This window comes from Manihot esculenta, chromosome 12 (assembly GCF_001659605.2).
Source record: "Manihot esculenta cultivar AM560-2 chromosome 12, M.esculenta_v8, whole genome shotgun sequence".
Taxonomy (NCBI): domain Eukaryota; kingdom Viridiplantae; phylum Streptophyta; class Magnoliopsida; order Malpighiales; family Euphorbiaceae; genus Manihot; species Manihot esculenta.
Window position 1 is genome coordinate 27,783,697 of NC_035172.2, and position 18,482 is coordinate 27,802,178.

Below are 18,482 nucleotides of genomic sequence, written 5' to 3' on the forward strand. Positions count from 1 at the left end.
TCTTAGAGATTTTATGATGTTTATGTAAACCAACTCAACATATGTTATGTCACCCATTTGGGGGCACTGATGAGATCCCACAGAGGGATCAATGTTTATGAGTTATGTTATATACAGTGCATGCACAGGTTGAGTATGGTTGATGTATATGGAAAGAAAAGTTTTAATTTTCATGTATGTTGTTGATCATGTATGGGATTATACAGGTTTACAGGTTAGATGTCAGGCTTGCTACGGGTCCCAGCGGCCTTAAGCCGATCTGGATCCTAGCGCCGGTAGCGGTTCGATTTTCGGGTCGTTACAGAATGGTATCAGAGCCCTAGGTTCATATGGTCGGACCTAGAGTGTCGGGCTCATAGATGTTATAGAAGGTCAAGCACAATAGGAAAGATCATGTCCACTAGGATAGGATGTGGAGTCCTTTCTTGAATAATGATGTGAAATGCCATGATGATATGCATATGCATTAATGATATGCTATGATATGTGATGTATGTGTTGAGGGTTCATGTGTGCCCACATGAACCATATGATGCTAATGTTTGTGCTATGTGTACTGTTTTTCAGAAAACAGGATGAGGGGAACTCGTCGATCAGCAAGATTGACTGGAGTGCCACCTGAGGATGAGGGCACGAGCGCCCGTCCTCCAGCATTGCCTAGGGCAATGTCTAGTAGGTCTAGTAGAGACAGAGCAGTAAGAGACCCTAGAAGGTCTCTGGATCTGGGTAGAAGCAGATCAGTCAGAGGAACAGTTCAGGGAGGAATGTCTGAAGATATGAGGGATGATATGGATGTAGAGCAGAGAATGGATGGCAGTTTGGGAGTTAGTATGTCAGAAGAAGGTATGGGAGAGTCCCAAGGAGGCACTCAGGCCTCGGGATTTGTTCAGCCACCCCACTACCCACACTTCTCACAAAATCCCGGGTATTCGATGGGAGGTACATCAGATTACCCTAGCTTCACCCCTTATCCCACACAGATGCCATACCCACCATACTACCCACCATATTCACAATACCCAATGTATCCACCCCCACCATACTATCCAAATCCAGCAAACCCTACCACAGAAAATGTTGCACCTTCTCCACCATCAGCAGAAACCCCAGTTCCAGAAACCCAATTACCTAGGCCTAGCTCATCTGGTAGGAGCAAGGTCAAGATGACTGAATATATGAAGCTGGGTGCTCCCCAGTTTGAGTCAGGTGATGACTCGTTTGTGTATCTTGAGAGGGTCAAGACTATTACAGAGGAGTTAGGGGCTGATGACAGTAGAGCCATTCAGATGGCTGGGTTCACGCTTAAGTGCAAGAAGGCACGAGAGTGGTTCAAGAATTATGTGAACCCGAGAGTGGAGAGCATGTCCTGGGAAGAGTTTGCAAATGAGTTTGCAGGTTGGGCTTTTCCCAATAGTTCAAGGGAGTTGAAGATGATAGAGTTTGAACAGTTGAGGCAGACAGAGGATATGAGTGTAGAGGAGTACACCGACAGATTCTTGGAGTTGTTGCCTTTTGCTGGGCAGAGTCTGGATACAGATTCGAAGAAGTCAAGGAGGTATGTCATGAAACTTCATTCCAGGTATTCCTCCTTGATTCAGTCAGTGGACAGGGAGAGCTTCCATGCCATAGTAGATATGGCCAGGAAAATGGAGGCCAGTACCATCATACAGGGGACAGTTAAACAGATGATGGCACAGCCTTCTGGTTCTAAAACTCCGGGTGGGGGAAGGTTAGATCCCTCTACCTTGAGTGCAGCAGCTTCAGGCAGTAAGAGATGGGGTAAGCCCAAAGGTAAGAAGAATAAGTTCTGGAATAAAGTCAAGTCCAGTCTGGGATTTGGGAGTGGCTCAAGCTCTGGTGCGGATAATGCAGTTTGTGCAAGGTGTGGTAGGCCACACAAGGGAGTATGTCGGCTTGGGACAAACGCCTGTTTCAGATGTGGTCAGGAGGGGCATATGGCTCGAGAATGTCCAAGAGCAGTCCCGATGGCTCAGTCCCAGCAGACAGCCTCAGGCAGTGTAGCGTAGCCAGCAGCTCCAGCCATGACTCAGGCCAGTGGCAGAGGCAGAGGGAGAGGGGCAGCCTCTTCTTCAGCGGGTTTCAGAGGTGAAGGTCCATCAGCTCCAGCTCGGATCTTCACAATGACTCAGCAGGAGGCAGATGCATCTAACACTGTGGTGGCAGGTAACTTAATCATTGGTTGTTCAGATGTGTATGCCTTGATGGACCCTGGTGCATCTCATTCTTTTATTGCTCCGAGAGCCGTGGGGAGGTTAGGTCTGATGACTTCTGGGTTAGAGTGTCCTCTCTGGGTCAGTGGACCCAAGTGTGATCCATCAGTGGCAGAGTCAGTCTGCCAGTGTAGTCCTGTGTTTGTTGAGGGAAGATGCTTGTCCGCCGACCTAGTGGTTCTAGATTTGACAGATTTTGACGTCATTCTAGGGATGGACTGGTTATCTACCCATGGTGCTACCTTGGACTGCAGGGACAAGGTAGTCAGGTTCAGAGGTCAGGATGGGTCTGAGGTTGTCTTCAGAGGAGACAGGAGGGGTACACCTAGAGGTCTGATATCAGCTTTTCAGGCTCGTAGGTTGCTCAGGAGGGGATGTCAGGGGTATTTGGCTCATGTGAGAGAGCTTAGCAGTCAGGTCAGAGAGCCCGCCTCAGTGCCAGTGGTTAGAGAGTTCTTAGATGTGTTCCCAGACGAGCTGCCAGGTTTACCACCTGCTAGGGAGATAGAGTTCGAGATAGAACTGATGCCTGGAACCCGACCGATCTCTATCCCTCCCTACAGGATGGCGCCAGCAGAATTGAAAGAGTTGAAGGAGCAGTTACAGGAGCTGGTAGACAAGGGCTTCATCCGACCGAGTACCTCACCCTAGGGTGCTCCAGTTTTGTTCGTGAGAAAGAAGGATGGATCCCTTAGACTTTGTATCGACTACAAGCAGTTGAACAAAGTCACTACCAAGAACAAGTACCCTTTGCCAAGGATCGACGATCTATTCGACCAGCTAGCGGGAGCGGGTTGTTTCTCCAAAATAGATCTGAGGTCCGGGTATCATCAGTTGAGGATCAGGGAAGAGGATGTGCCAAAGACAGCTTTCAGGACCAGATATGGGCATTTTGAGTTCCTTGTGATGCCGTTCGGGTTAACTAACGCCCCTGCAGCATTCATGGACCTCATGAACAGAGTGTTTAGTCAATACCTGGATCACTTTGTTATTGTCTTCATAGATGATATCTTGGTGTATTCCAGGAATGCAGAGGAGCATGCCCATCATCTGAGGTTGGTTCTGCAGACCTTGAGGGAACATGGCTTGTATGCCAAGTTCTCTAAGTGTGAGTTCTGGCTGAGGAGCATTTCGTTCTTGGGGCATGTAGTGTCAGAGAATGGGATAGAGGTGGACCCCAAGAAGACGGAAACTGTGGCTAATTGGCCTAGACCCACTTCAGTGACGGAGATCAGGAGTTTCTTGGGTTTGGCAGGTTACTACAGGAGGTTCGTTCAGGACTTCTCGAAAATAGCAGCTCCTCTGACCAGACTAACCAGGAAGAATCAGAAATTTCTGTGGACCGACCAGTGCGAAGAGAGTTTTGAAGAGCTTAAGAAGAGGTTGACTTCAGCACCAGTGTTAGCTCTGCCATCTAGTGAGGAAGACTTTACGGTCTTTTGTGATGCGTCCCGTGTGGGACTGGGTTGTGTGCTTATGCAGAATGAAAGGGTAATTGCTTATGCTTCTAGACAGCTGAAGAAGCATGAGTTGAATTACCCCACACATGACCTTGAGATGGCAGCAGTAATCTTTGCACTCAAGATGTGGAGGCACTACCTCTATGGGGTAAAATGTGAGATCTTTACAGATCATAAGAGCCTGCAGTACATCCTGAGTCAAAGAGATTTGAACTTGAGACAGAGGAGATGGGTGGAGCTGCTAAGTGACTATGATTGCAAGATTCAGTATCATCCGGGTAAGGCGAATGTCGTGGCAGACGCCTTAAGCCGGAAGTCACTAGGCAGTCTATCCCACATCACGGCAGAGAGGAGACCAGTGGTGAAGGAGTTTTACAAGCTCATTGATGAAGGTCTACAATTGGAGTTGTCTGGTACAGGTGCCTTGGTTGCTCAGATGAAAGTGACACCCGTGTTTCTGGAGCAGGTGGCTCAAAAACAGCATGAGGACCCAGAGTTAGTGAAGATTGCCAGGACTGTTCAGTCAGGCAAGGACAGTGAGTTTAGATTCGACAATAAGGGGATCCTCCGCTATGGGAGTCGTTTGTGTGTACCAGATGACATAGGGCTAAAAGGAGACATTATGAGAGAGGCTCATAATGCGAGATACAGCGTTCACCCCGGAGCCACCAAGATGTATCAGGATCTGAAAAAGGTTTATTGGTGACCAGCTATGAAGAGAGAAGTGGCACAGTTTGTGTCAGCCTGCGAAGTGTGTCAGAGGGTGAAGCTGGAACATCAGAAGCCGGCTGTAATGCTTAACCCGCTACCTATTCCAGAGTGGAAATGGGAGAATATAGCTATGGACTTCGTAGTGGGGTTACCGGCGACGTCCAACAGATTGGACTCCATATGGGTGATTGTGGACAGACTCACCAAATCTGCTCACTTCATCCCTGTTAGGAGTGGCTATTCTGTGGACAAATTGGCGCAGGTGTATGTTGAAGAGATAGTCAGACTGCATGGGGTTCCTGTTTCTATAGTGTCAGATAGAGGACCCCAATTCACCTCCAGGTTTTGGCGGAGTCTGCAGGATGCCATGGGTACCAGGTTAGATTTTAGCACTGCCTTCCATCCACAGACAGACGGACAGTCAGAGAGGACCATCCAGACCATAGAAGATATGCTAAGAATGTGTGTGCTGGACTTTGGCAGTTCTTGGAGGCAGCATCTACCTTTGGTGGAGTTTGCTTACAATAACAGCCATCATGCTAGCATCGGGATGGCTCCATATGAAGCTTTATATGGGAGGAAGTGCAGGTCACCTGTTTGCTGGGAGGAAGTTGGAGAAAAGGCCTTGGCAGGGCCTGAGCTAGTAGAGATCACCAGTAGGGTGGTACCCTTAATCAGAGAAAGAATCAAGACTGCTGCAAGCAGACAGAAGAGTTATGCAGACATCCGCAGAAGGCAAGTAGAGTTCCAGGAGGGGGATCTGGTATTGCTCAAGGTGTCTCCAATGAAAGGAGTGGTTCGGTTCGGAAAGAAGGGTAAGCTGGCTCCGCGGTACATCGGACCCTTTGAAGTCCTGCAAAGGATTGGGAATGTATCGTACAAGCTGGATTTACTTGCTTCAATGGAGAGAATCCATCCGGTTTTCCATGTTTCTATGTTGAGAAAGTTCGTGTCAGATCCGGGCAAGGTTCTTAGTGAGCCTGATGTGGAGATCCAAGAGGATCTCACCTATGTTGAGCAGCCGGTACGGATTCTGGACTCTCAAATCAGGAAGCTGAGAAACAAGGAAATCCCGATGGTGAAAGTCCTTTGGAACCACCACAATATGGAAGAATGCACTTGGGAGACACGGGAGTCTATGCTCCGGCAATATCCTCATCTCTTTTAAGGTTAGTCTCTATGTGTTTTATGTATATGATGTGATGATTCTATGCATGTACTAGTTGAGGAACATTCGGGGACGAATGTTCTTAAGGGGGGGAGAATGTAATACCCGGCTAGACTCCGGTATTGGAATTCCTACCGTCCGGTGGAATCTCGGATGTTGGAAGCCTATAGTAGGGTAAAACCATGTTTTTATGAAATGTTTTAATGTATTTTATGTTTTAAGCATGAAAGAAAATAAGTTTTTGCATGAAAATAGCATTGGAGGAAAACTTAGGTTCGGCCGCCGAACCTCAAGTTCGGCCGCCGAACATGCATGCGTTGCGGGTGTGCTTTAGGCCCCCGAAAGCATAAGTGAGGGAAGTCCAGGTTGGCCGCCGAACCCCAAGTTCGGCCGCCGAACATGGCATGCATGCGGATGCACATTCGGCCCCCGAACGTGGTCTGGCCAGCCACTATAAAAGGGTCCCTTAGCCGAAAACGGGCGAGCTTTTTCCCCATTTTCGGCCAAGGTGAGCTCTTCGCCGTCCCTCACCCATCTTTGATGTTTTTCCTCTAAATCTTTCAAGATTTTCATTTGTTTTAACTTTGTTTTGAAGATTAAAGCTTTTGAGCAAAGTTTTGGAGCTTGGAGGTTCAAGAACCCAATCTCTCCCAACTTCGAGTTTAGGTCGTCTCCCTCTCGATCTTCAAGAGGTAAGAGCCGATCTTAAGCTCATTGCATGTTTTAAGTAAGTTTTAAGTAGATCTATGGGATAGAATGCATGTTTAGGTTATGGTTATGTTTTTGGAATTTATGGGTATAAATGTATGTTCATGAACAATGTGAGTTTCTTGATGTGTTGGAGATGGGGTTTATGTTGGTTTGAGGCCCCTAGGAACATGTATGCTTGTGTTTGTGTGTTGTAGAATAGGTTTGATGCATGTTTGATAAGTTTGGAGGCGAAATGTGCAAAGGGAGCCAAGTTTCTGCCCTTTGGCAGAAACCAGGTTCGGCAGCCGAAGGATTTTTGGCCACCGAACATGGCTGGGGAGGCAGCCTTTCGGTTGCCGAAGCTTGCCCCCGAAAGGGAGACTTTCGTCTCTGTCTGGCAGTTTCGGCTGCCGAAAGTGCCGCCGAACATGCATGAGTTTCGTCTCTGTCTGGGAGTTTCGGCCGCCGAAGGTGCCGCCGAACCTGCCTGACTTTCGGCTCTGGAAGGACTTTCGGCCGCCGAACCTGCCGCCGAAAGTGCCCTGCCCAGGCCTCCTTTGCATGATTTTGTATGGTTGTTTCATGATGTTTTAGGGGGTTTTTGGGGAGTAGTTTATAGTTATGTTCAGGTGTGTTTGGTCCCTCATTTGAGTCCACCTGTGTAGGTTCGGACCCAAGGAACCGAGGACCCCAGCAGTGAGTTCAGCTGCTTCGGTGTTGTCAGAGTCAGCCAGAGGTGAGTGGAACCAAACTTAATCTTTTAAATTGAGAAATTAAATGTTTTATCATGTTTCATGCATCATGATTATGCAATAGGATGATTGCATTAGTTTCACGAATATGCCGCTGTAACGACCCGAAAATCGGACCGCTACAGGCGCTAGGATCCGGGTCGACTTAAGGCCGCCGGGACCCGTAGCAAGCCAAACATACATCCTGGAAACTTGTTTAATCCCATACATGATCAAGAAAATACATAAAAATTTAAAACCTTTCTTTCAAACATCCAACTCAACCTGAACATATACTGTACATAGCCATAATCATAATTATGATCCCTCTGTGGGATCTCATCAATGCCCCAATGGGCAAATACATCATGAGATGAGTTGGCTTTCATAACATTATAAAACATATTTGATCATGTAATAAAAAGGGATTCCTCATACACAATGTCAAGCACAATATCTAATCCTCAATATCGTTACAAGGCTGAAACTATACTTTTACATAACATTAATACATTTATCATGTCCACCCTATCTTTTACATACACATACTTCAAAACTCTGGCTAACCTCCTGGTCTACCCTGTACCTGCACAGCTGGGGTTAGGGGAGAGGGGTGAGCTACAAAGCCCAGTGAGCAGAATAGTGAAAACATATATTAAAATTTCATGCCATTATGTAATGCAGCACATCACAACTAATCACATCTCGGATGGTATTGTCACCAATAGTCCTCTACATAGTCCAACTGTGCCGGGACGTAGAATGGATACAACCGGTCTTTCCCTTATCATAACATATCATAACATACCAATGTGCCAGGGACGTAGAATGGGTACAACCTGGACTTTCTCTTACATCGTGCCAGGGACGTAGAATGGGTACAACCTGGACTTCCATACCATATCATGCCGTAACATCATCATGCCATATGAGGACTAAAGGATCATCCAATAACCAATCCACATCAACATCATAATTGCAATGCAACATATTCGTGAATACTAATGCAAACAACCTACTATATCTCATGGCATTCATGATGCATGTATCATGCTCAAAATTCATATTTCATTTATTTTAAAACTTAAAGTTTGTTCCACTCACCTCTGGCTAGCTCTGACAAACTCTGTAGTAGCTGGCTCACTGCTGGGGTCCTCGGTTCCTCGGGTCCGAACCTACACAGGTGGACTCCAATGAGGGACCAAACATACATAAACATAACTCTAACATACTCCCCAAAAACCCCCTAAAACATCATGAAAACATCACATAAAATCATGCAAGAAATGGCTGGACAGGGCACTTTCGGCGGCACCTTCGGCGGCCAAAAGTCCCTCCAGAGCCGAAAGTCAGGCAGGTTCGGCGGCACCTTCGGTGGCCGAAACTCCCAGACAGAGACGAAAGTCTCTTTTCGGGGGCAACTTCGGCAGCCGAAAGGCCTGCCTCCCCAGCCATGTTCGGCGGCCGAAAGCTCCTTCGGCTGCCGAACCTGGTTTCTGCCAAAGGGCAGAAACTTGGCTCCCTTATGCATTTTTGCCTCCAAACTCACCAATCATGCATAAACTTGTTCTAAAACATGCATACATGTCATACACTACACCTAGGGGTCTCAAACTAGCATATACCCCAACTACAACACTTCCAACACACAAAAATCAACATACATTGTTCATCAAAACATCAAAACCCATAAACTCATCAACAAGCCTAAACATGCATCTCTACCCATAAACAACTTAAAAGCTTGTTTAAAACACATAACAAGGGTGGATCCGAGCTTACCTCTTGAAGAAACGAGAGGAAAGGCGATCCTAGCTTGGAGATGGAGAGATTGAGCTCTTTGGACCTCCAAGTACCCAAAACTTGCTCTTTACTCACAAATCTTCAAAACAGAAGTTAAAACCCGTGAAAATCATGGAAGATCTAAGGAAAACACTCAAGATCGAGGGAGGGGTGGCGGAGACTCACCTTGGCCGACAACGGGGGAGAAAAACTCGCCCGTGCGGACCTAAGGGACCCTTTTATAGGTGGCTGGCCAGGCCACGTTCGGGGGCCGAAAGTGCCTCCGCATGCATGTTATGTTCGGCGGCCGAACTTGACTTTCGGCGGCCGAACCTGAACTTCCCTCGCTCATGCTTTCGGGGGCCTAACGTGCCTCCAAAACGCATGCATGTTCGGCGGCCGAACTTTGAGTTTCGGCGGCCGAACCTGGGTTTTCCTCCAAAGACTTTTCATGCAAAAACTCATTTAATTTTCTTACTTAAAACCATGAAATACTTTAAAATATATTATGAAAACATGTTTCTACCCTACTAGAGGCTTCCGACATCCGAGATTCCACCGGACGGTAGGAATTCCGATACCGGAGTCTAGCCGGGTATTACAGCCGCATTGCATCGATTGTTGTTGATGTGGGTGAATGTTGGATGACCCAATTAGTCCATGACAGGAAGACCAGGACCCCATTCTACGGCCTGGCACAGAGTAAGGAAAGACCAGGACCCCATTCTACGGCCTAGCGCGGTAATGGGACTCGAAGACCAGGAGCCCAGAGGAGGCCCTGGGATAATGGTAAGTAATGTATGTATGACAGGAAGACCAGGACCCCATGCTACGGCCTGGCACAGAGTTAGCTTGGACTAATTGGTGACAAGTTCACCCAACCCTTATGTGAATTGTCTGTGTTATGATGCATTTCATTTGAGCATAGTGTTAATATGTTTTATAGTTCTGCTCACTGGGCTTTTAGCTCACCCCTCTCCCTTTTACCCCCAGGCTTGCAGGTACAGGATAGAAGAGGAGGTCGGTTAGAGTAAAGCTTGTTGTGTAATAGATAGAATGTGGACATGACAAATCATAGTACGATGTAATGTAAAAGTACAGTATAGTTATGTAATGATGTTTATGGATGTTAGAGGTGTGCTTGACCATAGATGATTGTTATCCCTTTTATTACATGATCTTAGAGATTTTATGATGTTTATGTAAACCAACTCAACATATGTTATGTCACCCATTTGGGGGCACTGATGAGATCCCACAGAGGGATCAATGTTTATGAGTTATGTTATATACAGTGCATGCACAGGTTGAGTATGGTTGATGTATATGGAAAGAAAAGTTTTAATTTTCATGTATGTTGTTGATCATGTATGGGATTATACAGGTTTACAGGTTAGATGTCAGGCTTGCTACGGGTCCCGGCGGCCTTAAGCCGATCTGGATCCTAGCGCCGGTAGCGGTCCGATTTTCGGGTCGTTACAAGTATTATAGAAACTATAAATGAATTTGAGTGTAGCTAAAAATCTTGCCATAAATTAGAAGTCTATTAGTGTTATTATCGTTTCAAAAGTCTATTTTAGAACTTATATTTTATATTGATTAGAAAACTCTCATAGTTTATACATTAATTATAATCATTATAAATGAAAGTAAATACAATTTTCTAATCAAATAACATAGTATCAAACTAGAAAGATTGTGGGATTTGTCCAAATAGTATATTAGAATAGAAAACTACTAAATAATTTGAGTTAAATAGTTTGGAATAAATAAAAAATAAATTCAAATATTATTTAGATCAGTCTGTTATAATATTCTGTAATGTACTAATGGGTACATGACAACTATTATATACTTTTATAATATCCTCTAATTTACAGGTGGAGAAAATCCCACAAAGATCTTTTCACAACTCAAACATTTGATTAAAATATATTATTAATAAATTATAAATAAAAATAAATTATTGCTTGAAAACTCATATTAAAGAATAATTAAAAGAAAGTTACTAACAAAAAGTAAGTCAAAATATTAATAATACAAAATTACTGATATATTATTAATTTACTATTAATAAAATTGAAGAATGAGTTATAATTTGAAAAAAAATAATAGAGATTAAAAAAGAAATGAAAAAATGAATCAAATGAGTAATAAAAAGTTTTTCATTGGCAATTTAGAAACATATTATAAAATTAAGTTTTGAATGAAAAAAAAAAAGTTTTTCGGTTCATAAATTGAAACATATTTTATTTAATAATAAAAATGTGGAATTTCCCTAAAATTGTTATTATAAAATAATAATTAATTAACACTTTATTTAATAATTAAATTGAAATAATAAAGATTTATCTCAAAAAAATATTTTTTATATTTTTTTTCGGTTTGAGACATTTAGAAATTAGTATAATCCTCAATCCATTAAAAAGAAATGAAGGGAGGATTATTAACTTATAAATAAATAAATAAATAAATCTCAACCGTTGCCTTGGTGTCAGGAGAATTCCCAAAACCATAGCAGAGAAGGGCCTATATATAACACTTAATCTCTCCTCCATCTCTATTAATTTTCTATCCATCTTTGCATTTTATCCATTCAAATCAAACCATAAAATCAACCATAAACTCCAAAACACACCTTATATTTTAATACTTTTAATTAAAATCTTAATCTAAAATTAAATTTCCACTCATAATGACATCAAAGTTTTTTTAATTCCTTCATAGATTTTTCAAGTTTAAGATATTTCATTATATATGTATTTAAGATTTTAAGTTTGAATTTTTTTAAATATTTAATGCTTGACTAGCTAGAGTTAAAATATGATTTAGAGTTAGAGCTAATATTAATATTGAATTTTATATTATAAGTTTGTGTGAATTATTTTATGATATTTAGATAAATGACTTTAATATTATAACTTTAGCTCAATAATGATATTTTATTTTAGTAGAGATACTATTCATATATTATTTATTTATTTGCTCATTGTGTATTTATTTTCACAATTTTTTTTTTGATATAAATTCACATTTTTAAAAATAAATAGAATTAAGTTAAAAGAATAATTATAAATTTAATTTAATTTTTATATTTTTTTAGTTTCAACTTTTTTAACCTGCAATAGTAATTATATTAAACGATAGTTACATCAAGAAAATTAAGCTGTTATATATTTCTAAGGCAAATTTTGTTATAAGATTTGTAAAAAATTCATTGAACAAACATCCTAAAATGGTTTGTATAAGTCTAAAAAATAGCCCTATTGTGTAACAAGCTTTAGCCCGAAAAGAAGGCCCAAAAATTTAAATAACTCTTAATTTTGAATGAATATAAAAAGTTAAAGGATCAGTTATTATTTATTTAATTTTGTAGTTTGGAGTGATTAATTAATTTCAAATATATAAATATGTATTTTTTTAAATATATATTTGCAACTCTTAATTTTATATATAAAAAAAAACCTTCTATCACTCTAAAATTTAAAAATATACTATAATCCACTTCAACTCTTTTAAAATATAATTAAGATAACAAGACATAATAAATAATCCAATAATAATAATCATATATTCAGTTTAAATTTTAAAATTAAAATTTATTATATATTTTTTACAATTAAAAATATTTAATTTTATTTTTCAGTTTAAGTTTATTAGAAAACTGAATAAATTTAAATAACTTCAAAATAAAGTGTAGTTCACTCTTAAATGGTGACAAATAATGTATTATTTGACCTTTTTATAACAGTTAAAAGGTAAATTTATGGAAATAAGTCTAATTAATAATAAAATATTATTTTTAATAAAATTTCATTCTTATAATTTTAAAATTATATAACTATTTCTATTTATTTTAAAAATTTCTTCATGTTAATTAAAATATTAAAATTTGAAAAAATAATAATTTATTATTAAAAGTAATATTACATCAATTTAAAACTTTTTCTGCTTAATTTTTTAAAAAAATTAAATTGATTTTATTTAATCATTGGACAAAAGTATAACGATTTAATTAGACTTTATTTTCATAAATTTATTAAAAAATAAAATTTAATATTTTTAATTTTATAAATAAATTTGACATTTTAACCCACAAATAAATTTAATATTATTTTTGTCGGATATGAAAATTAGAATACATCTCACCTTGCGCAAGGGACATGGACAAGGGGAAGGAAAATGGAAGAGCTTTGTTCCAAAGACTAAAATTAGATCCAGCTGCCCCTGTAAAGTGAGCAACTCCTGCCAAGATCTAATCCAACCAACCAACCAACCCTTTTATTGTCTCTATTCTAATCATTCATAATTTTTTATTTTTTTATTTTTCTTCCATAAAATCAACCTATTTTCAAATCAAACCATTTGATTTTTATTATTTGACCAATCTTCATTTATAGTTTTCACCTTCCCTCCCATCTTCTATGCTAATAACATCATCTGCTAAAATTAATGTTCATTGCAAACAGTTTGGATAATTCTAGGAAGAATTTCTTATTGCCATTAATTGATGATTCTAAGATTCAAAGTATTCTAAGAAATTATTCAAAACTCAAGTCTTCATTCACTACTATAAAAAAAAAAAAAAAAAAAATTACGAGATTTTGTCAATATACAACTGAAAATTTAAGTAATTTATTTTATCAACCACTTTTTTTTATAATTTAATTTATAGATTTTATTATTATTATTATTTTATTTTTTTATTATGCAATTTAAACAAAATTTATACATCTACTATAAGACTTAACAATTTTATATTCAATGAACATTAAAAGAAGGGTTGATTTTGAAATGAAATGAGAAAAAAAATTAGGCGAGGATAATAGAAGATTTATATAGTATCTTTATTCAAAAAAAAAAAAAAAGATGTAAGCCTCCATATGCTTAAAAATATTTTCCATAAAAACAACGTCTTAATTTATTTTTTTAATATTTGAGATTTTTAGAAAAATTAATCAATAAAAAATACTTTTTAATCAAATGCAAAATTAAGTATTTTCTTATGAAGTTTAAAAATCTTATTAATAACATTAGATATATCCATATATAAACTTTAGCCTCTATTTATTTTAAAAATATATTTTCCATACTTTTCATATTTAAAAAAATTAGTCAATAAAAATATATTCTGATTAAATAAAAAATTGAGACATTTTTAGAAAGAATGACTTGTTTTTTTAAAAAGAAAAAGTTATTTTTACATTTTAAAAATCTTATTAATATTATAATATATAAATTTATTAACATTATTTATTTTTTAAATTATAATTAAATAGTGAAAAATAATTTATTTTCTTATGAAGTTTGAAAATCTTAATAATAACATTAGATATTCTATACATAAGCTTTAGTCTTTATTTGTTCTCTACATTTTTTCATATTTAGGATACTTAAGAAAATTAGTCTGTTTTGATTAAAGAAAAAAATGAGCCATTTTTAGAAAAAAATAATTTATTCTTTTAAAAAGAGCAAGTTATTTTTACATTTTAAAATTTTTATTAATATTATAATATATAAATTTATTATCATTATTTATTTTTTAAGTACAAAGTAAATAATGAAAAATACTTTATTTTCTTAAAAAATAATTTTTAATTTTTAAGAAAATTATTCTCACATAAAAGTTATTTTTGAAAAAAAGAAGGCCTTAATAACATCATTTATTTTTTTAACATGATAACTACATCGTGAAAAATAAATTATTTTACGTAAAATAAAAGGATAGTAGAATTATAATAATGTAGGGAGAGACTTTTATCCTGTCACAAAGAACATGGAAACTTATCCTAAGAAAAGAAAATAATAATAAAAATAAAAGAAAGAATGATAGAATGTGTCAGAAAGGGAGGATACATTGCACTTGAAAGATGGGATTGCAAAAAAGAAAATGCCCTAATTAAATTCATGGAAAAAAGAAAAGGGTCCCTCTTCCTAATAATCAACCCCAATGTGGGCATGTTGGGACCTTTGTGGGAGATCACACATGGGTCGATTTGCTTGGTTTCGGTTTGACCAGTTTTATCTTTTTGCTACTTTTTTTTTATATATATATATATAAACAAATGGGCACTTTGGTTTTATTTGGAATTCATGGTGAGAAGAATTGGCTTTTAGCGAGAAATGATAGTTGAGACATCAAACACTAGCTAAATTCGACCCTGCCTTGGGAGGCAACCTACCTGCCCATGCATCCTCCTTCACTTCCTCAAAATAAAATTAATTTCATATCAAATAAAGAAAGTGATTTTTCTTTTTCTTTTTTTTTTTATTTTTTTTAGTTGAATCTAAAATGATTAATTTAAATTATTTTAGTAATTAAACTAAGGTTATATATATGCAATTTTTTTTTTCCCTTGCCTCGTTAATGTGGGATCTAGTCTCACGTGCACCGTCCCAGCACTTGGGATGTCACAACTCTGATCAATATGGTGTCTCCCATTTTTCTTCTCAAATCCAAACAGAACTTGGACCAATAATGGAGCTCTTGAAAGTGATGATAAGCTCCGAAGAGAAAACAAAGAGCTTATATATGAGAAAACTAGCTCGGATGCTCTCGGCGACGTATATTATGTTAGGGAGGGAGTTTTTGAGATAAATTAAAAATCGTTCATGTATATTACTATATGAGATGAAAGTTTTTAAAGCAAGATAAGATTTTTGCACATTTTTGAAATCTTCAAAAATTTCACTTTTATATACTTTGTATCCTTGTATTTTATATTTTTTAAATATGGTGGAGGACTATGGATCCATCAGATTTTTCATGGCGAAACTCACTTATTTATATATTAAAAATCTTTTGATACATAATGAATAGGATACAGCTGAGTATTTGCCATGGTGCAACTTTCCATACAAAGGGATATATATTTAACCACATCAGCTTGTGCTTGGATAGGGCTGCTAGAATCTTGTTTTGATGCTCTGCTAATGAGTTTTTTTTTTTTTTTTTTTTTACTTTGAGATTCACCCTTTTGCTAGCTGCTAATATTGGAAAATTCTAGAAGGATATAGCTGCCAATAATGGTAATGAAAACACTTGCGAGCACAATTTTGAGGACTGGTTTCCAGCCAGCAATTGAGACCTTGATTCTTCAATTAATTCCTTCCGCAAGGGTATTTGTTCCTTACAAGCAAGCTGGTATTGAGATTTCAGTTGTCATTCATCTCCTCTATCTATGGAAGTTGGAACTATAAATATTGCATTGTTAAATGGTACTAAAGAATGGGAAAAAGGAAAAATTAGATTTTTTTAATGTGAATTAATTAATATTTAATAAATTTTATGCTATAAATTAAAGATTTAACATCCTCATTTCATCCATAAAATTATACTCGAATATGTTAGCTTCACATCATTTTACCCTTATTTTTTTAACAATTAATTTAATTAATACTCAAACTCGGTACTTCATAATAATATAGATAACTTCTAAACACTAATTAATTAAAGCCCATTGGTATTTTAACCTTCCTTTTAATTGTTTAATGTGTCAAACAAATTTCTGTTGTATGCCTTTTCAATTTGTTTTTTTCTGTTTTCACTTTTCATTAAAAAAAATTTAGTATTTCAAGAATCAAATTCTGCGATTAAAATGATTCGTTACAGCTCAATTAACATAAATAATTTTTAAATCTATTTTCTACTTAATCCAAAATGCTTTATTTCAAATTATTTATATACAAACCCTATGTAATCCCAATAACCCACGATGTAGAAAATGCTTTTCTACATTTAGTACAATGTGATCCTATAAGGCCGACTCTCAAGTTTACTCTATTAATTTCTAAAATCTTATTTGGCCCAAATAACTTATTTTCTAGAAAATTTACTCATTAAGAAGTTGTTTAATTGAATTAAGAAAAATAAGTTATTACAATAAAAGGAAATAAAAGATTTTTAGGAAGTCAATAAAAAATTATCAATCAAACATAAATAATTTTAATATTTTTTAAGAATTTGAAATTTATTGATAGTCTTCCTAACTAAACAAAGTCTAAGTTATTTAGATTACTGAGGTTAACATAGGAATGAATATTAAGAGACCATCCTAAAAAGAGTAGGAGTTAGAATTTATGAGATGAAAAACAAAAAGAAAGAAAAAGTAAAAACTAAAAAGAAAAGAAAAGATATATAGAAAGTCTGAAAGGATTGAGGGTATTCGTATTATTTTTCTTTTTTATATATTTGATTTCGATTAAGATTCAAACAACATCTTATAAATCTATTATTTCCAATCCTTGATGAATATAATAATTAATTAAGTCTTAGAAATAATGGATCTTATGGAAGTTTCATGAGAAGGAGATGAGATTCAACATTTTTTTTTTTTGAACAAGACAATTACACTGCAAACAACTGAATCTTGATTAATTAATATACAAGCTTCAAAATCACCACTAGTACACAAATTAACTAATATACACCCAAGATCTCTCTCATCTGAGCATTGAGCCCACCATGTTTGGAGCTGGTTGGCGATTCTTCACCAAAGAAGAGTAACCCATATTATGCATTGTCAATCCTGAGAATGGAAAGCCAGCCATTGGTCTATTAGCCCCAGCTTGTTCTAAAGATTGCACTTGCTTTTTCAAGAACTTCACATAATGTATAGCCTCATCTAACATAGAAGCAGTGTCCATTTTGGTTCCTCCTGGCACTAGTCTCTGCAGAATCCTTATCCTCTCACTTATTCTTTCCCTCCTATGTCTGGCTGCCACACTCTGTGGATCCTTTGATATCTTCACGTTCCTTCTCTTTGGAGGCTTAACCGATTCTGGGTCGATATGAATGGGCTGCATCGCAGCTATACGAAAGATCATCTCTCTAATTGCTGCGGTGGAGTTCTTCTTCTCCATTGAAGATAAGAACGAGTTTGCATTTGGGAATGGATGTGAATACTTGAATTTGCTAGTGACCATATTTGGTTGGAGAGATCCCGTCAAGGGTTCTTCCATTGAAGTAGCCATAAATAGCATGGAAGGATGTGGGCTCATGAGTGATGCTGAAGAGGCATGTGGGTTATGATAAATAGGTGGTGAGGTTACATTTCCATTGGAGAATTGGATTTCTTGCAGGGAAGAAGTAGAAGTATTGTGGAAAGGCTCACAGAAATCAGGAAGCTTTTCCATCTGCATCATCATTGTCATCATGTCCATGTGTTCATCTCCTGATGATGGTGATGATTTCATCATGTCAACGTCCATGATTCTCAGTCTCCCTTATTGTGAAAAGTTCCCCAAGATTTGAGGAAAAGAACAGAAAGTCTCTGCAAGCGAGAGAGAGAGAGGGATGGAGAAGAGAATGGGCTGAAAACTGGGAGATTGATGAACTGAGCAACAGAGGTATGGAGGAGCTGATTAGAGAAGAGAGATAGAGAATTAGGGTTTTTGATATACAGAGATAATAAAAGGAGATGGAAAAGTGATGGAAAAGTATGGCACAGAGATGAAAAGTGCAGGATTATCTCAGAAAACCCATTACCAATTCGGCAGGGTTTCAGAAGTTGGAGGCTTTATATAGCAACTTGTTTGCAATATTTTATTCATGCAAAGTTGACAGAGAGGAGTCTCAGCACATTTATGATGAATTTATGATTTTTGATAGTGACCGCCCATTATGTGGGGCTAACCCTAAAGATATCTATTCACAGCCATCCGATCTTTACCAGTGAAAAATCTCAACTACAAGTAGAAAAGATCAATG

General features: G+C 37.4%; 1 protein-coding gene across 1 annotated transcript; it reads right to left on the bottom strand.

Annotated features, from left to right (window-relative positions):
* Nucleotides 1–17,085: 17,085 nt before the first annotated feature.
* LOC110627272 (transcription factor HEC1) lies at nucleotides 17,086–18,257 on the bottom strand. Its single transcript, XM_021773522.2, has one exon. It carries the CDS (start codon nucleotides 17,981–17,983, stop codon nucleotides 17,216–17,218), a length of 768 nt encoding a protein of 255 aa, XP_021629214.1. The 5' UTR covers nucleotides 17,984–18,257; the 3' UTR covers nucleotides 17,086–17,215.
* Between the last annotated feature and the right edge of the window lie 225 nt (nucleotides 18,258–18,482).

What these genes read in the sequence shown, in the direction of transcription:
- LOC110627272 (XM_021773522.2), bottom strand. Translation starts at nt 17,983, where the DNA reads ATGGACGTTGACATGATGAAATCATCACCATCATCAGGAGATGAACAC.